We start from the raw sequence: 27,851 nt of genomic DNA, 5'->3' as shown, positions 1-27,851 counted from the left end.
GTGGGGCTTTTGGTTGAGAGGAGTTATTGATTTGCCAGCAAAGCTTTTTGTCAATCTCTGGTGACCAGATAGCTCTCTGATTTCTACAACTGGAACCGAGTCCTCTCTCCTGGGCCCTCCGCTGGCTCCCTCTCCTCCATCTGATCTTTGCCACGTTCTGCCTCCTATTAGCTCCTTTAAATGATGGCTAGTGTGGACCCTTTGCACTCTATCTTTGCCCCTTCCTTTAGACTCCTGGCTGGAATGGAGACATGTGGCTACTACCTGGGATCACTGGTTGAGAGCCACACTTAGGGAGGGCAGAGTCACAAGCTGGAAGTACCTCGGTCCCTGAGGACTTTGTGGGGCAGAAATGCCATGCCAGCCCTGGACTACCTATCTCCAGATTTTTAAGTCATAGAAGTAAATTTCATCTTGTCTAAGCCAATTATTTGGGGTCGCTATGACTTGCAGACAACCCCAGTTTTAGCTGATATACTGGCAATTATTTCAGACCCCTTTTCCACCTCTCCCTGCATCTAATCACCAAACCCTTTTTATCTACCTCCTTGATATATCCCAGATCTGTAATCTTTTCTCAACCACTGCCACTTGCACTGAACTCAGACAATCAGAATTTCTTCCCTGGGTTACCGTGTCAACCTTCTTTCTACCTAGTCGCCCTACTTTGTAAGGTCTGTCCCTTCCCATCTGTCTTTCCTACCAGTAACTCAAATCAGCTGTTGTATGAGAAACTTGAATATATATATATTTTACAGAGACCAGTATAACAAAGATACACACCCAAAATGATGACCATTGTTAATATTACCTGTAATTTTTTATGAGACAAATATGACAAAGTTGTGTCATTCCCTCCACAAGGGCCTGATCCTGTACTGAACTGTATCCTTGGAGTATTTTTTCAAACTTTACATACATTTACAAATGAATGTATGAAATGATTTTGTGAATGTTAAAATTTTATCTAAGTGGTGCCATACTAACCTATAGTTCTGCAACTTGCTTTTTAATATTTTTACGGTTTATCAATTTTGATACCTATAAATTGAGTTTGTTCATGTCAGTAGCTCTACAGCGCTCCATCATGTGAGTATAACCGCACATCTATTTACCTATTGATGAGCCACTAGATTATTTCCTGCATTTTTCTTTCATAAACAATGCTTCACTAACATCCTTACATATGTACAAGGTCTCTAGGGTCTATAGCTGGAAGTATAATTGCTGGGTCTTAACACTAGTGATGGTTATGGGATGAAATGCATCCCCTCAAAATATATGTTCCAATCCCAGGTACCTGTGAATGTGACTTATTTGCAAGTTGGGTCTTTGCAGATGTAATCACCTTAAGATGAAACCACTAAGGTGGGCCCTGATCCAATATGATCCGTGTCCTACAAGAAGAGAACCAGAGATACACACAGGGAGAGAACACCATGTGAAGACAGAGGCAGAGATCGAGTGATAGGTCTACAAGTCAAGGAACTGCTTGCTGGCAGGGACTTGTGGCAACTGCCAGAAGCTGAGAATGGCAGAGAACAGATTCCTGTCTCGGGGACTCCCTGCTGACACCTCGATTTGGGGTCTCTAGCCTCCAGAACTGTAAAACAATACATTTCTGTTGTTTTAAACCATAGAGTTCGTGGTAATTTGTTAGAGCAGCTGTAAGAAGCGAATGTAGTGGTGGAATCAAAAGACTTGGCCTGTGGGAACATAAGTTGAGGTCAGAGAGTGAGCAGATGAGTCTGAGACAGTTGGGGCTAGACTGGGAAGGGCCTACAATATGACCCTAGATAGGTATTTGGACTTATTCATTCAGGCAATGAGATGCCACAGAGGATAAATTACATCAGCAAGGGACACAGTTGGGGTTAGAGAAGTGTCAAAGAAACAGCCATTTTTTAGCCATTTCTGCAGGGGGTTGTTTGTTTGTTTTTAAAGAAGGTTCCACACCTAATGTGGGGCTTGAACCCACCACCCTGAGATCAAATGTGGCAAGTTCCACCACTGAGCCAGCCAGGCATCCAGAAATGGCCATTCTTTAGAATGGACTTGTTTGAATCATTCAACTTCTGAGATCTCAGATTTATTCACTTTTTCCTTTAAAAGTGATTAATTCCCTTCCACACACAAGTGCAGGATTTGACAAACACAAGTTTGTCATTAACAACCACAGGTTATCTCGTGCTTACTAAACCAAGCCCTGTTTTTAGACATAAGCGGCTAATCTCACTTAATCCTCACAAATACCCCACGAGACAGGCCTGTTATCTTCTACAAACAGAGATTTAAACACACACACACACACACACACACACACACACACACACACACACACACACTCCGGAAGAAGGTGAAGTGATACGCACTTAGCGAAATATTCAGTTGGATGTATGGCTGTAGGCAAACTACTTCAACTACATCAGCCTAAATTTTCTCACGTTTCAAACTGGCATAAAAGCAACTACCTCTACTGTCCGGTCCACGGTGATTAAACGAAAAAGGTTTTCAAGCTCTTTGAACCTTAATATACGGTGTCGTCACCATTCTCCGGAACCACGTGGCCGGAGTTGGCTTGGAGGGGCGTGGTGCAGACCCCGGGGCCGCCCCGCCCACCACCGCTCAGCCTTGGCCTCGCCGCTGCGCTCCGGCCGCCAGGGTGCGCTGTAACGCGGCTCAGACCGGCGGGCGGCCGCTCTAGCCGCCCCCGGGAAGTCGCTGTCCTTACCTTCAGAAGCAGCCCGCGCCTCGGTGTGTGCGCCCGCTGGCCCTCCGCTCCGTCCTGCAGCTACCCACTGCCTTCTCGCCGCCCACCATGGCCCTGCTGCACACCGGCCGCCTCCTGTCCGGGGTCGCTGCCGCTTTCCACCCGGGCCTCGCTGCCGCGGCTTCTGCCAGAGCCAGGTAAGCAGGACAGACGGAGACGGAGCTGGGGACAACAGGCCTGCCCAGCCGGGCTGCGGGCGCCCCCGGACATATCCCCCCTCCCCCCAAACGCAAGCACCACACACATGCTTTCTCTGACACCCCTTCGGCCTCACTGGGCGCTGAAAATTGAGCGCCGGCGCCTCAAAGTAACCCTCGGGGTCCTACATCCCTCCCCTCTTTTGCCCCCAGGACTGCAGGAGAACGTGTTAGCGCGTTCCCGGGGGTTAGGCAGTGTGGCCTTCTACGGCACCCGGACTTCCATTCAAGGGTCGGGGGTGACGAGACGCGGATTCGGCGCGGTGGGGGTGGGGTGGCGAGGGGAGAGCCAGCGGGGCTGAGGTGCCGGGCCTGGACGGCCTGGCGCCCATTGGCTGCGCCGCCGAGGCTGCCTCGCACCGATTGGCTGCGGCGCGGAGGGGCGCGGGTGCCCTTGATGGGCTGCCCTGGGGCACGGCGGGGCTCACCTATCGTGGCCGCCCTCGGGCCTAAGCAGGGTTGGCAGGGCCGCGGCGTACTGCCGGTCGTGGGCCTGGGAGTAGGAAGTACTCGAGAGGAAGGCACCCCGCGGAGGCCCTGGCTTTCCAGCCCAGCTTTCTTTTCTGCATCCCCTGACCTTGGTGCGCGGCATCCTCCCAGCCGCGTTACCGCCTATGTCGCCGGTGACCCCTTTGCTTGGAAAAGAACAGAGGTGTAGTTCACCTCCGTTTTGTTTGCCCTTAGGGGGTCTGATTGTAGAGAAGTCACCGTTCTTCCTCTCCACCTCGCTCTGCTCTCATTCAGTAAATACTTCGTCAGCTATGAGCCAGGTACTAGACCCAATGCTAACGATGGAGGCTGCGGTGAACACGCCTGACGGGGAAACAGGTGCCACTCAAAAAATTATAAATATGTCATTAAGCCCTGCGTGCTAAGTATTGCCATTAAAAAGCATGGAGTTTAAAGCGAATTAGTAATTCCTTCCTAGTGGAGACCTGAGCCAGGCGATTGATTCACTCAAGAAGGCGATTTGGGACAGGATCCTTAAGTACCACCTAATGAATCTAGTCTCCAGCCCACCTCCAGCTAGATATTGACTACAAGGAGCAAAGCCTTGGCCTCTTTTATGTGCCTTGGCCTTTACTTTGATTGTATGCGCGTTGTCTTCAGGTCAGCAGAAGTGTGTCCTTACGGAGCCTCGCACTCTTGGCAGTACAATTTTGTCTGGGCTTTCACTGCTCCTTCTCTCCCAGATTTGGCTCCTCCTTGGCCCTGTGTCAAGGTGTGCTCTTTAAGCCATGCTACCTAGTGAGCCAGAATTTGGGAGTGGTTATCATTCACGCAGCCAGTTTGGAAAGGGGTGCCTAAAACGATGGGCAAGAGAAAGTCTTTCAACATTGTAGTAACCTTAAAATAATTATTGTTTTATAAATTTGGCTGTGTGTCCTAAAGCTTACTTAAAGTGCTTGGTGAAAAGCCCTATGGGTGTGACCTTTTAGTCATTCTTTGAGTTTGAGTGGCTGACTCATTTTTCTTTTCAGTCTTCTCACAATTAGAATGTACATTCCACGGGGGCAGAGACCTTACCTACTTTGTTCCCTGATATAAAGCCTTAAAATAGTTGAGTGCCTGTAGTTGAGGAGGTGCTGTTCAGGTTTAAGCAATGATACTTAATTGGGTAATAGAGCCTATAATGATCTGTTCTTAATTCTGATTATTTAATTTTTTGTGAAATAACTGAAGGAGTATCACGAGACCCTTTGGAAAGGCAGTGTGTGGTAGTTGTATAATAACCAGTAGCTAGAAGATCAAAATTGTACTGTCTTTCCCATTTTTAACTCTGTGATCTTGAGCAAATTAATTAACTTCTCTTCTTATTTTAATTTTTTTTTTTTCAACGTTTATTTATTTTTGGGACAGAGAGAGACAGAGCATGAACGGGGGAGGGGCAGAAAGAGAGGGAGACACAGAATCGGAAACAGGCTCCAGGCTCTGAGCCATCAGCCCAGAGCCCGACGCGGGGCTCGAACTCACGGACCTCGAGATCGTGACCTGGCTGAAGTCGGACGCTTAACCGACTGCGCCACCCAGGCGCCCCTCTCTTCTTATTTTAAAATAAGAATGTGGGGCGCCTAGGTGGCTTAGTTGGTTAAGTGACCAACTCTTGATTGTGATCTCACAGTTGTGAGATCGAGCACCACAATTCAAAATAAAATAAGAATGTGAAGGAAAACATTTTTTTAATTATTCTTAAACTATATATTTTGAACTATTTTAATTTTAGTTTTTTTAGTTTTTTTAATATTTATTTTTGAAGGAGAGAGAGACAGACTGTGAGTGGGGGAGGGGCAGAGAGAGAGGGAGACACAGAATCCGAAGCAGGCACCAGGCTCTGAGCTGTCAGCACAGAGCCTGATGTGGGTCTTGAACTCACAGACCACAGATCATGACCTGAGGTGAAGTCGGACACTCAACTGAGCCACCCAGGTGCCCCTAAGCTATTTTAATTTTAAATTTTTTTTTTAACGTTTATTTCTTGCTGAGACAGAGACAGAGCGTGATGGGGGGAGGGTCAGAGAGAGGGAGACACAGAATCTGAAACAGGCTCCAGGCTCTGAGCCGTCAGCATAGAGCCCGACGGCGGGGCTCGAACTCAAGTACGGCGAGATCATGACCTGAGCCAAAGTCGGCCGCTTAACTGACTGAGCCACCCAGGCTCCCCTAAGCTATTTTAATTTTAAAGCGCCAGGTAGGGGCGCCTGGGTGGCGCAGTCGGTTAAGCGTCCGACTTCAGCCAGGTCACGATCTCGCGGTCCGTGAGTTCGAGCCCCGCGTCGGGCTCTGGGCTAATGGCTCAGAGCCTGGAGCCTGTTTCCGATTCTGTGTCTCCCTCTCTCTCTGCCCCTCCCCCGTTCATGCTCTGTCTCTCTCTGTCCCCAAAATAAATAAACATTGAAAAAAAAAAAATTTAAAGCGCCAGGTAGGTTCCCAGGAAAATTACAAGACATTTGAATTAGAAAAGCTTATCTGAATAGTTTGTATCTAACATCTTTTGGTTTGTTAGCCAACATTGCTCAATGCCTGAGGTTTTGCACTTGTCCAAAGTACATTTGTAGGAATCACTTTGTAGGCCACAGGTTATCAGCATCAGTTTTGTCCCTAGCACTCTTGTTTTCAGCTAGTACTGTCCCTTGAAAACATCATGGTTCTTACATTGTGGGTATAGAGTCTTTACAGTTTTAAGGAAGGGAATGATGAAGGGCATAGAGGTTCTGAACATGATTACTAATGTAGAACTAATCAAATTGGGTACCCATGCTCCTGTATTTAGATTAAGATTCAATATGGTGTAGTTGCTTTCAGAATTCTTAAAAGATACACTCCAGAGGCATCTGGGTGCCTCATATATACTGTTTTGTGCTCAGAAAAAGAAAGATTCCACTCTTGATGAGATCCCTGCCAGAAGACTTGAGGCTTTGGTTTCTCAGAGAATCTCTGTACTCAATAAACTTTGTAAAGAACTTGATGAATAAGTGCTTTTCACATCATTTAATAAGAATGGCACCTTCTGTCCTTGTGGCTTGGGGCAGCAGTCCTGTCATTGTTGATTAAAGGCCTTAGAGACCAAGACTTCTGTTTTGAAATGACAGTTGCTTCCTGCAGGTTTTCTGTAATAGGTCTTTGACATTCAAAGTATTCCTTTCACTCACCAGTTAATGGCAGGGATATATACAGGCAGGTGGCTGCAAGCTTTCAGGGTCTAAACTGTGGGTAGGAAATAAAGGAAGCTTTCTTCAGGCCCAGGTCAGAAGTTGTTTCAAGGTATCTGTTTCTTACTATTGCTTAGGTACGGGAACAACTAAGCAGCCTACAACAATGAAAAAGAACAGAGGGGTTTTGAGTCCTGGCAGTAAAGCTAATGAGGGAGATGGATGGTAATGATAATGTCTCTCAAAACTGTAGGAAAACTAGTAGTAATTGAAAAGCAAGAGGCACCTGGGTAACTCAGTCAGTTAAGCATCTGACTCCTGGTTTTGGCTCGGGTCATGGCCGCATGGTTTGAGAGTTCAAGCCATGCATCAGGCTCCAAGGTGGCATGGAGCCTCCTTGGGATTCTCTGTCTCCTAGCTCTGCCCCTCGGGCATGTTCTGTGTCTCTCAAATAAATAAACATTTTAAACAACTGAAAAGCAAGAAAGACCTGTATTTTGTCATAAAATTATGACCGTTTCCTTCTTGAATTGTCTACATACTTGCCTTGCCAGGCTCCATACTGGCACGGTAGAATAGAGGCATAGAAGGAATAATTTAGTAGCAATGATACCAGTGAACAGCAAGCACTCATCCTATTCCAGACTCTGAGTGTTTTATATTTAATAATTCCTTTCATCCTTATAACAACTCTGTAAGGTGGGTACTGTTATGTGCTCATGTATAAGGAAGGTTGGGATGTAATTGGCTTGCCTGTGCGCACACAGGCTTGTAGGCAGCTGAGCTGTTATTTGAATCCGTGCAGTTTGCTGAGTACTGACATTATCCGAGGCAAGCCAATAAAAGTATGGGAAATCCAAAAATGGAATAATCTACCCTTTGGTAACAGAATTAACTATATGTCACAATTACAGCTATTAATACAGAGGCAATTTCAACTTGTCAGGAGAGCTTAAATTTAACTCTGTAATGCTGTGCTGAGCCATCCAGTGTGCCTCGTGGAGGAGTGAAATAAACAAGTGCTGACTGGCCACTGACTAGTTCAAGAGAATCATTTTCAGAAAAGAAATTCTGAATAATTCACTGAGCTTGTCAGCGTGGTGACCGTAGAGAACTTTCACTGTGCTGTGCTGAAACATTTGGTTGAGATTGGATAAGTGATTACTAAAGGAACTTGAGCTATTTCACCTGGGTAATTTGGAATCTTGCTTCCCTAGCTTTCACCTTTCCCTGCAGCACTCCCCCTGCCACCCCTCTGTCCCCAACTCTTTTTCACCCTTAGCCTTTCTTATGCCTCTGCTGGGAACGCCTTTTTCCTCCTCTCATCGGTAGCACTTAGCTCATGTGTCACCTCTTCCTGCAAGCCTTCTAAGCCTATACTATCTCCCCCTTTCCCAGGTTATTAGGTCCTCTCCTCGGTCTCTTAAAACTAATATTCTGTGCTCTGAGCCTGTCTTTATCGCTGAAGGTCATCCTCCGACCCCAGCCTGCCTACAGGTCACCCCACTGGGCTAATGTGGTAGATAGGGGGTGTTTTACTCTCACTGATATCCCCAGCTCTTAGCACATAGCACATTCTCAATGATTGATTTAGACAATCATAAAGACTTTTCTGTAATCTGAATCTGTAAAGAGCTTTTTGCTAATTTATCCTGAAGAAAAGGGGTAATCTTTTTTTCAGAACAGTAATTTACCATGAGGTAAAACCTCAGTTTTGATACATTAATGCATCCTGCTGCTGAGAGTGTGTGTTAGAAACATAGATGGTGCTTCTTGGGTGCACTCTTAGAAATCTCACAGTAGTGGGGCACTGGGTGGCTCAGTTGGTTGAGCGTCCAACTTCAGCTCAGGTCATGATTTCATGGTTTGTGAGTTCAAGCCCCACGTCTACTCGCTACTGTCAGCCTGCGTGGGATCCTCTGCCCCTCCCCCACTCACACTCTCTCAAAAATAAATAAAACAGTTTTTAAAAAATCTCTCAGTAGCTTAAAAATAAAAAATCTCTCAGTAGGTTTAGATGAAAGATAGCCTGAAAGTTTTATGTTTTCTATGTTTAGGATTCAGTTTGAGAAGGCCAGATCAAAAAAATTGTTAGGTGATATTTGGTCACTTGATTAAAATAGGATTTTAAGTATCTGAGAATTAATCATTGTTTACCTATTTAATTAAAATGAGAAAATATTGAATTAAACATACAACATGATTGTAAAGAGCCTTAGTTCCTTCATATATGAGGAACTGTGTTTTGTTTTTGGACATAAGAATCAACATAAAGCATAAAGAAGTATTCTGGTAAAACACAGAATCTCCACTGTATAGGCATATAACACAGAAGGTAAAAAATAACCTTTTATATTATAAAGTCATTAATCACTAAACCAAGGAAGAATAAGCAGACTTTTAAAAAATGTTAACACATTTCTGAGTTTCTTTTCAGACTTAGTTTTTATGAATCAAGACAAAATTCACTTTGCAAGTTTTGTCCTTATATGCTCTTTCATATTTGGAACAAGCTGATACTCTAGTATAAGAGATTCTTAGTTTTAATTTCTGATACAGTAAATATTGGTAGTTATACCCCACATAAATGAAAGCTATTTCAGACCCCCAACAAGTTTTAAGAGGAAAAACAGATCCAAAGACCAAAATGTGAAGATCACAGCTTTAGAACAACATGACTTTTTTTTTCTTTGAAAGACTAAAACATACACAAAGTTGTACTTCTCTTGTCACAGTTGATCTGAGTATAGTCTCAACCACTCATTAAAAATAACTTTTGGGGCGCCTGGGTGGCGCAGTCGGTTAAGCGTCCGACTTCAGCCAGGTCACGATCTCGCGGTCCGTGAGTTCGAGCCCCGCGTCGGGCTCTGGGCTGATGGCTCAGAGCCTGGAGCCTGTTTCCGATTCTGTGTCTCCCTCTCTCTCTGCCCCTCCCCCGTTCATGCTCTGTCTCTCTCTGTCCCAAAAATAAATAAAAACTTTGAAAAAAAAAATTAAAAAAATAAATAAATAAATAACTTTTAGGGGCGCCTGGGTGGCTCAGTCAGTTGAGCGTCCGACTTTGGCTCAGGTCAAGATCTCACGGTCCATGAGTTCGAGCCCCGCATTGGGCTCTGTGCTGACAACTCAGAGCCTGGAGCCTGCTTGGGATTCTGTGTCTCCCTCTCTCTGCCCCTCCCCCACTCATGCTGTGTGTGTCTCTGTCTCTCTCTGTCAAAAATAAATAAACATTAAATTTTTTTTTTTTTTTAAATAACTTTTAGAGGCACCTGGGTAGCTCATTTGGTTAAGCGTCTGACTTTGGCTCAGGTCATGATTTCGCAGTCCGTGAGTTCAAGCCCCATGTCAGACTCTGTGCTGACAGCTCAGAGCCTGGAGCCTGCTTTGGATTCTGTGTACCCCCCTCTCTCTGCCCCTCCCCCACTCATGCTCTGTCTCACTCTGTCTCTCAAAAATAAATGTTTAAGAAAAAAAAATTTTTTTTTAATAACTTATAGCCAGGATGCCTGGGTGGTTGGATCAGTTAAGCCTCCAACTCTTGATTTCCACTCAGGTCATGATCTCACAGTGGTGAGATCGAGCCCCATGTCTGGTTCAATGCAGAGCCTGCTTCAGATTCTCTATCCCTCTCTCTCACCCACTCTTTCTCTCAAAATAAGTAAACTTTACAAAAATAACTTTTAGCCAAAGTAACTTCCATTTCACAGACAAAACTGAGGGGGCGGGCATTGATGCCAGTCCTGCGCAAGCATTTTAGCAGACTAGTGGGTGCACATAGTTCAGCTTCTGTAGCCACACACATATCCCTTTTATACTTTCTTTTATATATTTTTTCTCTTTTTTTTAATGTTTGTTTATTTTTAAGAGAGAGAGACAGAGCATGAGCGAGGAACGGGCAGAGAGAGGGGGAGACACAGAATCTGAAGCACACTCCAGTCTCTGAGTTGTCAGCACAGAGCCAGACATGGGGCTGGCACTCAAGAACTGAGATCATGACCTAAGCTGAAGTCGAATGCTTAACCAACTGAGCCACCCAGGCACCCCTACGCTGTCTTGAAATGGCAACAACATGCTTACTAAAATGACCCAAAGCTATAGCCTTCTAGCCTATGTAAAAATAAGAAGTAAAAATATATGAAATTTAAATTATGTTTAGTAATAAATGAGCCTATATCCTCTCTTAGAAATTGTCTAAGAATCCAGTGATTAACCCTTTAACTCATAATTAAATTAGTCCACGATTTTAAGTTACTTAAAGGTCTTGGGAATTGTCTTCAAGCTAACACATTACAGAATACATTATTTTTCTTCTAAATACCCATAACTCCGATCTAATGAGAAAAATATCAAATCCAATAGAGGGGTACCCTGCAATATGCCTGACCAGTACTCCCCAAAATTGTCAAGGTGATAAAAAAAAAAGCAAGGAATATCTGAAACTGTCATCACCAAGAGAAGCCTCAGGAGACATGACAAGTAAATGTAATATGGTATCCTGGGTGGAACTTTATAACAGAAATAGGACATTAGGTAAAAACTAAAGAAATCTAAATAAATTGTGGGCTTAATGTGTCGGTTCATTAATTGTAACAAAAGTACTCTACAAATATAAAATGTTAGTAGTAAGAGGAAACTGTTGGGGGGCAAGTTGTGGGAACTCTGTACTAGCTGCTCAATTTTCTGTAAATCTAAAACCATTCTAAGAAATTTAACCTACTAATAAAAGTTAATAAAAAAGATACATAATTTTTTATTTTTTTAGTTTAAGTATAATTAACATACAGCATTATTATATCAGTTTCGGTTATGCAACATAAGGGTACAGCAATTCTATGCATTACTCAGTGTTCATCAATCTAAGTGGGCTCTTAATTAATCCCTTTTACCTGTTTTTACCCATTCCCCACCCACCACCCCCCTGGAAACCATCAGTTCTCTATATTTGAGAGTCTGGTTTTTTGTTTGTCTCTGTTTATTTTGTTTCATAAATTCCACATATGTGTTAAATGATACAGTATTTGTCTTTCTGTGACTGGCTTATTTCACTTAGCATTATGCCCTCTAGATCCATCTGTGTTGTTGTAAATGACAAGACCTCATTCTTTTTTATAGCTGAGTCATATTCCGTTGTGTATGTATACTATATCTTCTCATTCATCTGTGGATGGGCACTTGGGCTGCTTCTGTCTTAGCTATTATGATGATGCTGCAATAAACATAGGGGTGCATATATCTTTCGAATTAGTGTTTTTGTTTTCTTTGGGTAAATACTTCATAGTGGAATTACTGGAGCATATGGCAGTTCTATTTGTTTTGTTTTTGTTTTTGTTTTTAATTTTTTTTTTAACGTTTATTTATTTTTGAGACAGAGAGAGACAGAGCATGAACAGGGGAGGGTGAGAGAGAGAGGGAGACACAGAATCTGAAACAGGCTCCAGGCTCTGAGCTGTCAGCACAGAGCCCGACACGGGGGCTTGAACTCACGAACCGTGAGATCATGACCTGAGCCGAAGTCGGACGCTTAACCGACTGAGCCACCCAGGTGCCCCTATGTGTTTGTTTTTTTAACTGGTGTTGTTGTTTTCTTTTTTAAGTACTCTCAACACCCAACATGGGGATCAAACTCACGACCCTCAGATCAAGAGTCACATACTCTACCCACTGAGCCAGCCATGTGTCCTCTATTTATCTCCATAGTCTTTTCCACAGTGGCTGCACCAGTTTGCATTCCCACCAACAGTGCATGAAGGTTCCTTTTCCTCCACATCCTAGCTGACACTTATTTCTTGTGTCTTTGATTTTAGCCATTCTGACAGGTATGAGGTGAAAATACGTCAGAATAATTAGTTGAACACAAATTCAGATTTTTCATAATTTTAAACATTATATTAGGAATGCTTTGTGTATAGTATGAGTAAACCAATGTAAGTTTAGGAAAAACAAAGCCACATAGAATAAAATGTATGCTTGAGTCTAAATAAAAGACCTAGCTTTTTTTTTTTTTTTTTCCCTAAGCCTCACACCCCGCATGGAGCCCCATAAGGGGCTTTAACTCACAACCCTGAGATAAAGACTTCAGCTGAGATCAAGAGTCAGACACTTAACTGAGTAAGCCACTCAGGCACCCTAGAAGACATAGCTACTTTTATTATATCAGTTAAACTAGTCTCAAAGGTTTATCTCATTTATGTGAACTTGAATTTTTTAAACATTTCTGAGTTGGTTTAAGAAAAAACTTTTGTCTAGCACATTTAAAGTAATAGGAATTCAGTCCCTATAACACAATCAGAACAGAGTGCCTTTGAGATTTTTATAATCCAATTTATCAGTACCCTCCAGAGCTGGAAAACATTTCACATTCAGACACTCAGAGGCAAAACAAAAAAGCCTTTCTGAATTACAGCCACATAGAGATCTTATAGCTCTTTAGGTCTAAAACTTCAGCTCTTTAGGTCTAAAACAGGCAGAGAATAAACACAAATAAAAACCTCACAATTCTGATTTAAAAAAAAGAAACAAACAAAATCATACAAACAATAAACCATATTATGTGTCATCTCTCACCCAACAGAGAATAAATCTTTGCTGTCCATTTACAGACATTACTGAATGGTCAGATCATAAAACCAGATTCACAGTCATTGCTGCCAATGAGGACTAGCTTATTGGCCATACGTAGAACAGAAACAAAACCCCAAATCAGTAGGGGGTGGAGAACAAGCCAGAGAAACAAGCCTCAGAAATTTAAAGCTCTGTTGCCTCGGAGTGCCAGGGTGGCTTAGTAGATTGAGTGTCAGACTCTTAATTTCAGCTCAGGTCATGATCTGGAGTTAATGGGATCAAGCCCTGCATCGGGCTCTGTGCTGTGTGGAGCCTGCTTCTGATTCTCTCTCCCTCTCTCTCTCTCTCTCTCTCTGCCCCTACTCTGCTCACTCGAATTCTCTCTAAATGAATAAACTTTTAAAAGAAAAGCTTTAAAGTTCTATTGCCAAAAAAAAAGGTTCTGTTGCCTCTTGAGATTACCTCAGGGCACTGAGGACAGATGTATACTTCCCTGGCAATGCAGTTAACCTGGCCCTGGTGGATGACCTTCCCCCCACCACCACCACCCCAAGACTATTAAGGGATAATTTTTTTAACATGTATTTATTTTTGAGACAGAGAGACAGAGCATGAACGGGGGAGGGTCAGAGAGAGAGAGGGAGACACAGAATCTGAAACAGGCTCCAGGCTCTGAGCTGTCAGCACAGAGCCCGATGCGGGGCCTGAACTCACGAACCGTGAGATCATGACCTGAGCTGAAGTCGGACGTTTAACCGACTGAGCCACCCAGGCGCCCCAAGGGATAATTTTTTTTACGAGATAATTTTTTAAGGTAAAATCGTGACTCTCATATAAATAAAGAGTAATGAACATTGTCCAGCATTTTTTAACTTTGTAAGTAGTGAAGGAATCAGTAGGATGTTACAAGCAGTTCTTGTTGATTTTTAATTCCTAAATACCTCAAAATTCTGTCTTCCTCTCAAGCCCTACTGCCTCATCCTCATTCAGGCCCTCCTCTAACTCCCTGGCCATGTAATGAGCCAGTGCAGTGAGTGATCCTTCTACATCTACTCTGACCATTCTGCATTCAGTGCCCCACCTTGCTCACAGATGGGCTCTAAAAAGGCAAGGCTATCCATGCCACTCCCCTTACCTGATCGACAACCCTAACCCTCCTCACACCCAAAGAAAACAAAACTTTAATGACTCCACATGTTCTCATTATATCCAAGATGAGACACACAGGAACCTGTATTTTTTTTTAATGTTTTTATTTATTTTTGAGAGAGAGATCTAGTGAGGGATGGGCAGAGAGAGAGGGAGACATAGAATCCAAAGCAGGCTCCAGGCTCTGGGTTCTCAGCACAGAGTCCGATGCGGGGCTCGAACTCAAAAATTGTGACATCACAACCTGAGCTGAAGTTGGACACTTAACCAACTGAGCCAGCCAGGTACCCCAGGAACCTGTATTTTTAACAAGTTCTCCAAAAGACACCCCTTAATAATTTTGAGAACAAGATAAAACCCAAGCCCCTTTGAGGGGACAGTATCACATAATACTCTTGCCCTTGTTTGCTTCTTTTGTGTCATCTTTTACCACTCTGTTTCTCATAGTCCTCTTTGCCTGGGAATTCAGGACAAGTGTGGGCTACTTTAAAAGCCTACACATGCACCCTGTCCTCCCCATCTACCTTCTCCTCCTTGCGTTTGTGTTAAAATCTTTGGTCTTCTGCATTCTTCTGCAAAGAAAAGGATTTTCAGCAGATCTGAGATGTCTCTGGCCATGGAAATCCAGCTACTATGACTGATTTCATTTTATTTCCCATTTCAGCTCCTGGTGGACCCATGTGGAGATGGGGCCCCCAGATCCCATCCTGGGAGTCACAGAAGCCTTTAAGAGAGACACCAACAGCAAAAAGATGAATCTGGGAGTTGGTGCCTACCGGGACGATAATGGAAAGCCTTATGTGCTTCCTAGTGTCCGGAAGGTGAGTTTGCCGTTCATCTCCTGCCTTTTCAGGGTGGGTAAACTGGAGAGAGCTCCTAAAGAGTGGCAGAAAGAGCGCCACACTGGGAGTCGGGAGACCTGGGTTCTAGTTCTGGCACTAACTGCTTGAATCACTCAGGTTGTCTGCTGTGGTCTCCTTGGCTGTAAAAGAGACAGATTGGAACTGTGTGGTCTTTTTCAAGATTGAACTTACGTGATTTTCTACTGAAGCAGGCATCGTCTCGTATTTAATCCTGAGGGTGCACATAAGGACGAAGAATTAAACATTGCCTTTTGGTGATAAGAATAGCCCTTTGTGGATGAGGGTTACTGTGGTTATTTTCCATTTCCTCTCATGTTGATTGCCTTAATAAAGCTCTCACACAGGAATGCTCTGTCCTTTCTTCCTACTGCACTGTAGAATAATTTGTTTTATTTTTGTTGTATTTTTATTAGTGGTTTTTCTATTGGTTATCATTATAACTTTAAATAATCCTCTTAGAACAGTTTTTTTGAAAGAAAGTATGAGTGTCCTTTCCCTCTGCACCTCCTCTATTGATATATGAATGCTTCTTTGTCACTTCTCAAAGTGGGGTGGTGATGCATCATTCCCCCATACAGGCACAGTGAGTGAACGTTTCAAAAGAATACTTCCAGGTGAGGGTAAGGAACTCTCTAACCATCTGAGCTGCACACTATACAGCAGGCTGGCCCAGCCCTCATGAGCCACTGAAATAATAGAACATGGCCTGAATGAACCACTGGAAGAAGAAATTTCTTCCAAAAGTGTGGGAGTGTGGGTTAGGTGTCCTCTCTATGACTCTCTGAGTACAAAAAAAGGGCTCAATTGTGAGGAGAAGACCCATTGAAAACTGCTGGCTGCTGGGTCTCAGGTCATGCAGAAATTGCTCTGGTCTCAGCAAGTCAGTTTAAAGTACTCAGCAAGTATTAGCTATTTTGCAGGCTGGAATACCACCACAAGCTCTTGTACATACTTCAAGTTGTTCCCCCATTCAGCTGAGACTTACACAGCTAAAGGGACAGCCACGCCTCCGTCTCCAAAGCTTGAAGATACGTGGCTGTTACTGTTAACGCTTTGAAGTTCTGAGACTGGCGTATACCTTGAAATACTGCTTTTTTATGTATTTAGTTTGATTTTATCATCTTACATCTACTTATAAGTGTTTTAAGTGTTGCTCGTAAACCTTGTTCTTGTGCATTCCAAGAATGCCATTTTATATTAAATATTGACCAAGAAAACACTGTACCCATTCATATAAAAACCTAAACCATATAAAAAATATATATATGATTTTAAAAATTAGAAATATTTCTGTTCTACAATATAAAATATTAAGTATTCTACTTTTTTTATAGTTTGTATTTATTTTTGTGTTTTCAAGATTTTCTTTAGATTCCAGTTAACATGCAATGTAATATTAGTTTCAGAGGTAGTACTTAACCCTTTTCCTTGGACAGTACTTCCAAAATAAAAACAAGGCTTTACTTCCTTTATATTGAATATATATGTTTAAGTTACAAAACATTAAATATTAATCACAGTAATTCCAGGTAAGGAGAAGAAACTAAGCGGGTGCATTTTCTCTTGTCTAGGCAGAGGCCCAGATTGCTGCAAAAAATTTGGACAAAGAATACCTGCCCATTGCAGGACTTGCTGAATTTTGTAAGGCATCTGCAGAACTAGCCCTGGGTGAGAACAATGAAGTGTTGAAAAGTAGCCGGGTAAGCAGAGCAGACTCTGGCATCCTACAGTCTGTGTTTAAATTTAACAGTTTAAACAAATGTGAACTAATTTAAACAAATAGAGATACATCACTTTGTGTGATGGTTGTTTGCAGTAACCACACTATTGCTAATATCTCTCCTTTAGAAAGTAAGTTGGCACTTGTTAAATAAACGATTTCATATAACACCAATCCCAAAAATGCAGCAGTAGTCCTGAAAATGGAATAGTAATTTGATTGAAGATTTGACACTGCTCTGTGTATGCTTATGTTTATCTTGTACTGAATATGCTTTAGAAACTTAAAAAATGAAAGGACAAACTACAGGACGCCTGGGTGGCTCAGTCGGTTAAGTAAGTATCTGACATCTTGGGTCATGATCTCACGGTTCGTGAGTTTGAGCCCCGCATCAGGCTCTGTGCTGACAGTGCAGAGCATGCTTGGGATTCTCTCTCTCCTTCTCCCCCTGCCCCTCCTCACTCAAAATAAATAAACTTTTAAAAAATAATAAAATGTAGCAATATTATTATAATGTATTGATTTGCTTTTCAAGGAGCTTTGATGTTCAGAGACACGTTGAATTTTGTATAATTCTAGAATATTTTAATGTAGTGACCATGGTATATGTATAAATTAGCCCTTATTCATGGGGAGCGAGTTTGGGTCCTGAAAGTTTCTCATATACCATATGATACTAATAACAAGCTCTAAGGAATTAGCTTCTCCATTAGCAAAGGTGTTGGAAACTGAAGAGGTGGCTGTTTTGAGAACTCCAAGGAGAATCAGTCTGTCTCTTAGCAAATGGGGAAATGAAACAATTAGTGCTGTTTTCTCGTTTGCAAATACCCATTTGGAACATTGTCTTCAACTTCTGAAAAATGAAGGGCAATGACTACAGAGTACTGCCTCTGTGGGCTTGGCCTCGGTTCTGTATCTGTGGGCCTCTAGCGAGTGTTGGACCTCCCTGACCGTGGTGTCTCTCCTTCAGTATGTCACCGTGCAGACCATTTCTGGAACCGGGGCCTTGAGGATTGGAGCCAGTTTTCTGGTGAGTCTGGAAACTCCTTCAGGAAAGAGCTGTAAGACAGTCTGTAAGCTGAGGAGGAGGGTGTTTTCCTATTGCATGTGTGTTTGCTGACTTCTTTCCACATAATTGGAAGATTTCCTATTCTCTGATAAATGGAGTCACGGGTTGATGCTGAGTCATACCGTCTCTCAGTCATTACTGTCTCTCAGTCATTGAGATAAACTGAAGAGAAAAATAGAGAAAAATGTCTTCCTCCATAAACACTTTATTTTTCCTTCATTTTTCCATTCCCTTTCATCCCATTTTTTAGCAAAGATTTTTTAAGTTCAGCCGAGATGTTTATCTGCCCAAACCATCCTGGGGAAATCACACACCCATCTTCAGGGACGCTGGCATGCAGCTACACGGTTATCGATACTATGACCCCAAGACATGTGGCTTTGACTTCACAGGCGCTATAGAGGACATTTCGGTAAGTGTGGCTTTCAGGGCAAGAGGGGTGAAGGAACAAGCTTCCTCGTGGAGATTTGATGCCTCACATCTCAGTCTCAATATCTGACTTAAAATACTGGGGATGAGCTAATTCTCAGAACTCATATTATCTTCGTTGATCAAAAATAGTGACCCTACAACATTTCAGGTAAATTATCTTGTTGAGGGCTGCAAAATCATCTGTTGGTTGTCTTTTTAGAAAATGCCACAGCAAAGTGTTCTTCTCCTGCATGCCTGTGCCCACAATCCCACGGGAGTGGACCCTCGCCCTGAGCAGTGGAAGGAAATAGCAACAGTGGTAAAGGTAAGGAGACTGAACTGACTGGTGACAGTTCTGTGTTCAGTAACTAGCCTTAGATGTTTGCCTTGGCAAAGTCTTAACAATGAGAATTAATTACCCTTGAGCCCACATTGTTAAGTTGTCAGGAAAGAACTTCTCATTTGCATAATTAGCAGTTCTTAATTGATGATACGTGAGCAGCTTGCAAATATTTTTTGTTCCTCAGCCTAAATGTGGGTAATTCTGATAAATCTTGTCATTGACTAGCCTGTACAGTGGGTACCCACTGGTCCCGGGATGTCTGTCATTTGCCCTGGTCCTTGTTACTTGTTCATCTTTTATACACTGTTTCCTGTCCCCTCCTATCCTTGCCTGTTTGCTCAGCATTGCCATTACCATTCACAGCATCAGCTGTCAGAGAAGGCCCTCGTCAAAATGTTAATGGAGGAGGGGCATATTGGTGGCTCAGTGGGTAGACTGTGTAACTCATGATCTCAGAGTCTAGAGCTTGAGCCCCACATTGGGGATAGAGTTTACTTAAAAAAAAAAAAAAAAAAAAAAAAAAAATTCCAAGGGAGGAAAATATTCCTCTTGCCTTATGTCCGCGTTTTCACTTCTTTTGGTTTCCCTTTCTTTACATTCTGTCAAACCTAAGGTGTAAATAAAATGAGATGGGGTGGGGGGGGGGGACAGAGAAAGAACATTCAGAGAGCACTTTGAAGATGAGATGGTTCTCATGAGGCCTTCCCATGATTTCTGGGTATAAGGTGAGGCTGCCAGAGTTACATTAGCCCCAGAAAAGGCTGTTGCTGGTCCTGTGTCGACTGGACCACAGTAATTACCCAGACTCCTGTGGGCCTGAAAAGAGCTTCCTGTTGGATCAAGCAGCTTTCTGGGAAGACTGAAATTAAGAGTCTCTTTTCTTAATGTCTTTTTGAGGGACCATATCCACCAAAGTAAAAACATATATAATGATACCTTAACTCAAGGAAAATTAAACATCTCCAAATTGCCAGTTGGAGAGAAAACTGTGTTGACTCTATGTGAGGCAGACGTTGTCCCAATAAGCACAGGCAGCCATGTGGGTTGTCTTGAGAAGGACTCCCTAAAGCTTTGCTCTTCTCTTTCCTTCCCAGAAAAACAACCTCTTTGCATTCTTTGACATGGCCTACCAAGGCTTTGCCAGCGGTGATGGTAACAAGGATGCCTGGGCTGTACGTCACTTCATTGAACAGGGCATTAACGTTTGTCTCTGCCAATCCTATGCCAAGAACATGGGCTTGTACGGTAAGCGGAAGGCCCCAGTCTGTGATGTCTGTCCCAGTGAGATTGGAGAAGCGCTGGAAAAGGACACCACAGAGTGTCTGTGCCTGAACATGCGTGTGTGTTACCCAGAGAGGAAAGACCAGTAACGTGGATCTAACTGATCTTAGTCACATCATCTTTTGTGTCTCTGAATTCCTCCAGCAGAGAAAACTATTGTTTCTCTAAACAAGAAGTAACCATTCCATGAGCCAAGAAGTTGGATATAATAAGAGACCATTGAGTTCTCAGACTTTCTTTCTGTTATCTCTAAAGTCACCATAGTGGATGTTGAAAGGTTTTTATTTATAACATATTTTTGTGGCGTTGCTGATGGAAGCATAACATGTAGCAAATTGAATCATGATTTGCTTCAGCATTTTAGATTGGAAAACTCGAAGACAGGATCGCTTTTTGTCTTCTCAGGTGAGCGTGTGGGAGCCTTCACTGTGGTCTGCAAAGATGCTGATGAAGCCAAAAGGGTGGAGTCACAGTTGAAGATCTTGATCCGTCCCATGTATTCCAACCCTCCAATCAACGGGGCCCGGATTGCCTCAACCATCCTAACCAGCCCTGACCTGCGAAAACAATGGTAAGAGCACACTGCCACTCCCCAGCCATCTGTCTGTCCCACCACTGATCTCTCAAAGCTCCTTTATTTTTTTTTTTTTTTAATTTTTTTTTTTTTCCAACGTTTATTTATTTTTGGGACAGAGAGAGACAGAGCATGAACGGGGGAGGGGCAGAGAGAGAGGGAGACACAGAATCGGAAACAGGCTCCAGGCTCTGAGCCATCAGCCCAGAGCCCGACGCGGGGCTCGAACTCACGGACCGCGAGATCGTGACCTGGCTGAAGTCGGATGCTTAACCGACTGCGCCACCCAGGCGCCCTCAAAGCTCCTTTATAATCAGCAACTAGTGACATACAAATTTCACGCAGCCTCCATATATGGAAGAGGCAGAAGGGAGAGAGGAGTGGGCATTTTTCTTTTTTTTTGCACTTCCAAATAAATACATTGGAGACAAATGATTGAGAAATGGCAGGGTTTTTTATTCTGTTATCTCCATGCTAAGTAAAACCTGCCTTCTCCTCAAATTGAGTTCAAATTGAAGTACCTTACATAGGAAAACTTTTTTTAAGAACACTATATTTTTGGTTCTTAATCCTAGTAATAACTACCACCGAATCAGTATTTCTGCTTATTTTGAGTTTTTATTTTTCCTACCATCTGAATCTCTTGGCCCCTGTGCTCTTAGTCTTACTCAATCTCTTTAACCACAGTCCACATAAGACAGATATTTTGTATCATGACTCTGAACACATTACCTGTAAACATATATATAACTGACATGGTTGTCCAAACTTAATATTAGGCTTCATGTGTTATATTTAAATTTTTTTTAATGTTTATTTATTTTTATGAGGGAGAGAGAGCATGAGCAAAAGAGGGTCAGAAATGGGGGCACCTTGGTGGCTCAGTCGGTTGGGCATCCAACTTCGGCTCAGGTCATGATCTCGCAGTTTGCGGGGTCAAGCCCTGCATCAGGCTCTGTGCTGACAGCTCGGAGCCTAGCGCCTGCTTTGGATTCTGTGTCTCCCTCTCTCTCCTTTTGTCTTTCTCTCTCTCTCTCTCTCTCAAAAATAAACATTAAAAAAAAATAAAGAAAAAAAAAAGGGTCAGAGAGAGAGGGAGACACAGAACCCAAAGCAGGCTCCAGGCTCTGAGTTGTCAGCACAGAGCCTGGTGCGGGGCTCAAACCCACAAACTGAGATCATGACCCAAGCCAAAGCTGAACACCAAGCCAACTGAATCACCCAGGCGCCCCTTCGTGTGTTATATTTTAATATTTTTTTTTATTTAAATATTTCCTGAATGCCAGTTGCATCCATCTACCTTGAATTTATGACCTACTCATGAGTCTTGACACACAATTTAGAAAAACTTTATCACCTACTAATGGGTCCTGACACAATTTAGAAAACCTTGCTCTAGATCAGAGGTTGGCAAACTTCTGTGGATCAAATCTCGTTTGTTCCCTGTTCTTGTAAAGTTTTATTGGAACACAGCCGCACCCATTTTTGATGAATTACGTGTGGCTGCTTTTATGCCATATAGCAGAATTTAGTAGTTGTGACAGAGAGCAAATGGCCCACAAAACCTAACAAATTTATAATTTAGCCTTTCATAAAAAGTTTTCCATGTTAACTCTACTGGAACTTTAAAAAAATAAAATTTAAAAAGTAAAAAATAAAAAGTTTGCTAACCCCGTGCTCTATATAATTCAAAGTTAATTAACCAAGGGGCATCTGGGTGGCTCAGTCAATTAAGTGTCCAACTCATGATTTCGGCCCAGGTCATGATCTCACAGTTTGTGGGTACAAGCCCCACATTGGGCTCTGTGCTGAAAGTGTGGAGCCTGCTTGGAATTGTCTCTCTCCCTCTGCCCCTTCCCTGTTCGTGTTTTTTCCCCCCACCCCACCAAATAAATAAACAAACTTAAAAAAAAAGCCAAGATGCCCATGAACGATGTGATTTGTTATAACAAGAGTTTGTCCTGTGTAGCCAGTTAATTGGGGGAATAGATTCCTGAGTAGCTTCCTGAAGAGAAAAGCTAAATCTGTTGTCTGCTGTCTGCAAGGAACTTTATCTGCAACCCCCCAACTTTTCACATGACAGCTACTCTTTCTACCTTAAATTAATCCTGTGAAACATTGAAGTAAGTCTGGTTCAGGGTAGTTCTTTCAGTTCAGTAGTCCATGGAAGGCTTACCAAAATATTAACTACTTTTTAAATTCTACTTTTTTCCATTATAACATTAACGTGTAAGTACATTTCAGAAAGTTTAGGAGAGGGAAAAAATTAACTGTAAATATAGTCACTATAACCCAGCTTTTTTCTTCACTATTTTTCATCATTGTAACATACTATATATTTTACTCCTATATATGCGTGTTGTAGGATTAGTTTCAATTTGTCTCTTAGTATTATACTAAGCTTTTTTTTTTTAATGTGTGCACATCAGTACACATCGAAAGTCTGTAGTGTACAAAGATGACAAAGGTAGTATGCTGGATGAGTAAGACATTTCTACCTGTAGAGTTTATAATCCAGTGAGAAAGGTAAGTGTATGGCATTGATAAAAGAGACAAGGAATAAAGGCAGATGAAAGGAGCAGCCATCGATTCTAGGGGGAAATGAGGGAGGACCTAATGAAGACAGCAGCATGCGGGCTGTGCCTTGAAGAGAAAAGGCGGCTTTTTTTCCCCCAAAGGAGATGAAGAGTAAATGAAAACCGGACAGATGTGCATGAAGAAAGGCACACATTACACGATGTGCATCAAAAGTCCCAAGTGGTTTTTTGTGGCAAAGACACTGAGTGGGAGGAGGATGGAGAAGGCAGCAAAGCTGGGAAGGTGGGAGCAGATAGATCATGGAGCACCTTCACTGGTATCTTGAGAAATCAGAAGTTCATTCTGTGGGTAGCAGGGAGCACGGAAGGGCTTCACCAAAGTTGCCCTGGATCTGGCCGTGGTCACACTCCCTGCCTTTAGCACCCCGGCCTCAAAGTAAATGGAGCTGGAGAGATGGAACCATAGGAAATGTAAACCCAGTGCCATCCCTAGAAGGGCCAGGGCTCCAGCTCCAGCCAGTAATCACTCTGCTAGTGCCGAGTTGCCAACTTGCCATCTTTTCCAAGGGAGGACAAATCCATGTTTTTAGGAGCAAGTGCCCAATTGTAAATGTTTAACGAGTCACAAATGACTAGGACTCTCATTTGACTTGTAATTGGCGATCGTGATCTGTTCTGTGTATGGCCTCATCATAGGTGGTTAAAGAATGTGAACACATAAGAACTGGGAGTAAACTATAAATGTTTCCACAGTTGTCTAGTTGCTGAGAACAGATAAGAATTTCCTCTAGAGCCATAGGAATAGAATGGGAAGAGGAGATTCTGAGGAAAGCAGTGATTATGTACAGAACCGAGTGAGCCATGTGGATCAGGACTCCTTTCAGCCACCCAGATAGAATTACATCTCTTCCTGGGGCCTTCAACACAGCACTGTTCTATGGGTTCTTACCTTCTCTTGCCTCGTTCCATAGTTGGTTGTTCCCAGGTTTGTTCCCAGTGTCAAGTTGTAAGATTTACAGGCAAGGACTATGTCTCAAGCCTCCCTTTCTCCCTACCACCTAGCACATGGCTTGGCACATTGTAGCCTCCCAGTGCACTGTCTTAACTGCAAACGCAGGAGTGTTTCTTCCATCCATGTTAAAAATAAAGTTATAGTTTACTATTTAAAACACAACTTTTGCCCCCACATAAAGTATGGAGAACCTTAGCCTTCCTAGGTTTGAGTCGTTCTTTCATTTTTCTTAGTAACTCAATTATGTTAATCATTTTAGCTGCCTAATCAAAATAGTGTTCTAATAGAAAACAGAAGGCTATAACTAGCGTATAACTCAGGATAGGACAAAGAATTGAGGCACACTAGGGGAATACTCATGTCAGCTGTGGCTTGTCTGTCAGTGCTTGTCCGGAATTGAGCTGCATCTTGGTGGGTTTTTGCACAGGTTGCAGGAAGTAAAAGGCATGGCTGACCGCATCATTAGCATGAGGACTCAGTTGGTCTCCAACCTCAAGAAGGAGGGCTCCTCCCACAACTGGCAGCACATCACTGACCAGATTGGCATGTTTTGTTTCACAGGACTAAAGCCTGAACAGGTGAGTGGACTCCAGTTTCTCCTCAGCTGACCAACTGATGAGTCTTTGCAAAATGATGGAATTCCTTATAGATCACTTAGCTGTTCAGATTACTGTTAAAACAGTCGTTTGAAGCCCTTTTAGGTAAAGGAAGAGTGTGGCATTCATTTTGTTTTGTTCTTAGTCATTTACCTGTCTGTGTCCCCCATGAGGTTGCACACTGCTGAGGAGCAGAGCACGTTTTGATCATTTTTGTGACCACTGCTGCTTCTCTGAAGAGTTTCCCAAACCAAAAGGAGCCTGAATATTGATAGGAGACATAGCTGTTCCATAGCTGGATTCTGGATCTATCTTTCCTACAAATGCTGAAATGAGATTTTTTTTTTTTTTTTTGCCTGTCCACACCTCGGTATTCTTCGTCCTACTTGAAGATAGCATTTTGTCCTTCTCTCCCTCTGCACTAGCCTACCAAATTCTGGGAATAGGGTTTAAACGAGAAAATAGAGTTTTCTGTTATTTTCCTGTTTTAACACTTGGCCACTGTGCCACACCTGGCTGGGCAAATCCCCCTGCCTGGGAGTGTTCCTGTACTCTTTTCTCTGCAGGTGGAGAGGCTGACCAAGGAATTCTCCATCTACATGACAAAGGATGGCCGCATCTCTGTGGCAGGAGTCACCTCGGGCAACGTGGGCTACCTTGCCCACGCCATTCACCAGGTCACCAAGTAATTTCCCTGCTGAGAAAGAGCAAACAGCCTTCCTGTCTACAGCCTCTGCTGTTGTGAGATTCACACAGAGGAAGGAGGAGGGCGGGTGGCGGTGAGCAGGTCATTTCTTTTCAGCGACAGTACTTAACACTCAACCATTGTGTTTCTCAGAGAAGAACATGTAGTGAAATAGGGCAGAGGCATCTGTGGCTGGTGTCTGAAACTTTGTGGCTCAAAACCAAACTCCTGCTCATGCTTTAACTCCAGCTGTTCCAAGAGTTTACATGTACAAGAAAGCCCAAAAAAACCTGTCGATCACGCCATTGCAATGTTTCTGAAGCTTTAACTGGAGCACCATATGGTGTTGGGGCACCTCTGCAGATCCAGCACGAGAGTAGCACCTACAAGAGGTGTTGTGGGAAGACCTCATTCTAACATTAGCAGTCAGACCCGTGTCCTCCTGTGATTGAGCAAGCTTATCAACAGACCTTGTTCCAGAAATCATGTTTCATGAAAACCAGCAAGTCTGCTGCCATTGCAGCGAAGAAAATAAAAGATACTGTTTCCTGTCTTATTTAAGGGGGGAAAAAAGGCCCTTCTTTTTAATACTTTCAGGCATTTTAATGTTCCTCTCTTCTCTCTTATCATTGCTGTTCTTTTCCTTACGCACAGAGATCTATAACTAGCCTAGATTTTCACCCTCTTCTCTTGCTCAATTGATCATCAACCCCATCCTATAGGATTTACTTATTTGAAGAATGAAGAACATATTTTACCGTTCATCCCATACCCTCACCTTTCTCATCAGAGAATAGCAGAGAGTAAGTCACTGCACTTGATTTTCGTGTCCTCTTCAATGATGGTCTCCTGTCGAGGTGTCGCCTCTGCCCAGTTGGACCCCTCACTTCATCCAGTGCGGTCGTGCAGTCTCTCATCTCACATCATGAGCAGGCCATGCAGGGCAGACCAGGAAAGAGGATATCTGGGCTTTGGTTTTAACCTTTGTGTGCTGCCAGCTAGGCTCAGGCTTCACCCTCTGGAAAGAAAACCGCCATCTGCTCCGATCACGTAGACTTCTTGCAGCCTGGTTTCTCTGTTTAAAATAAAGATACTGTAGACCCAACCACTGTCTACTATGTTATGTTTTTCTTTAATGGGAGGAAAGGGTGGGAGTGGCTCTGTGTCCCAGAAGTGTGCGGTCATGTTCAGCTGCCCATAAGCCAGTGGGTGTGTTAGCTGTTCCGAATGTAAACTGAAGCCACGTCTTTGTCTTGCCATTCGGCCTGTCCAGTCCAGCGATGTTGAAAATGCAGGTATAATCCTTTAGATTTTTGGGGACATGTGGAATACCTCAAAGGAACCTATAGATAGAGCAGGGATGAAGAGGGGGGGTAGGTGGGCAGTGGTGACTAGGTGTCTACAGGAGCTAAGCAGGTAATATAAACAGTGAATGTAAATTAAAACTGATGTGAACTAGAGATGAGATCATGACTGGTAAGCAGCCTTCGTCTCAGTATTGACTGGCAGGGAAGTGACAGCACTGCGAGAACCAAAAGTTTAGGGTTGTGGGTCTTAAGTTTTTTTAATAAAATGAAAATCCTTGTTTTTATGGGAGGCCAATTGATGCTTAAAAGTTGGTAACTAATTCAATTTTTTTTTTTAATGATTTGTAAGCAAGATGCAAGCAATAGATTGCCAGTGTGGGGCCTTTAGCCTGAAGTCATGTGCTCTGTCAGCAGACCTCTCGCACTAGTGGCATCTGCTTAGCATCAGTGCTACCCAAGGCTATTCTGTCCCCTCTGCTTCGTGCTAGGAAGCTTTCAAGATGGGACGGCTACTGGCCAGACAGACAGTGGAACAGGAGTCAGGCTCAGAGGCCATCCACGGTGTTCTGACAGTTGTTGGGAGGGGAAAGTGGGCTCTTGTTTCTCCTCAGTCCCTGAGGGACACAGTGCGTGGGGAGGTCACTCCTGACCCTTGGCTCCTCTGCTAATGGAAACACCACCGTAGTAAAAGGAAAAGTGAATGGACTGGATCACTGGATGTCTTTGGAAATATCTTTAAATAAAATGAACATTAATTGATCCATAAAGGAACTAACTGCCTAGGTTAGGAGAAACTGCTTTAAGTCTCCTTGTCTGGAGCTGAAAGGTTGAAGGTTGGCTGCCAAAATCTCAACCAAAAAAGGAACTTAACTGCCCTGCTGACTTGTTATTTTTAAACCCATGTATTACCAGCTCACCCTGGACTGGACTAAGTCCCGTTCCTCACTGAAAACAGAGCTGGGGGATGTGAACCTGATGCTTCTCTCCACTGTTCAGGCTGTTTGCTTCACCTTTTCCTGGTTTCTTAGAGCCTAAAATGTTAACATTCTCCCACCTGGTGGAGGAGATTGCCCACTCAGAATAGTCTTGCCTTTGTTCTGTTATAATATAAGGTCTAATCGTCCCC

General features: G+C 43.2%; 1 protein-coding gene across 1 annotated transcript; it reads left to right on the top strand.

The window, feature by feature from the left end:
* The first annotated feature begins 2,664 nt into the window (after nucleotides 1-2,664).
* On the top strand, nucleotides 2,665-26,521 carry GOT2 (glutamic-oxaloacetic transaminase 2). Its single transcript, XM_045442963.1, has 10 exons — nucleotides 2,665-2,907; nucleotides 14,992-15,148; nucleotides 16,762-16,890; nucleotides 17,881-17,940; nucleotides 18,230-18,391; nucleotides 18,611-18,715; nucleotides 19,828-19,978; nucleotides 20,420-20,585; nucleotides 24,565-24,715; nucleotides 25,300-26,521. Exons 1-10 carry the CDS (start codon nucleotides 2,819-2,821, stop codon nucleotides 25,420-25,422), a joined length of 1,293 nt encoding a protein of 430 aa, XP_045298919.1. The 5' UTR covers nucleotides 2,665-2,818; the 3' UTR covers nucleotides 25,423-26,521.
* Nucleotides 26,522-27,851: the final 1,330 nt, after the last annotated feature.

The sequence above is a fragment of the Leopardus geoffroyi genome, chromosome E2 (assembly GCF_018350155.1).
Source record: "Leopardus geoffroyi isolate Oge1 chromosome E2, O.geoffroyi_Oge1_pat1.0, whole genome shotgun sequence".
NCBI lineage: Eukaryota > Metazoa > Chordata > Mammalia > Carnivora > Felidae > Leopardus > Leopardus geoffroyi.
The sequence above is the reverse complement of the archived record's forward strand: the minus strand, read 5'-3'. Positions and strand labels throughout refer to the sequence as shown.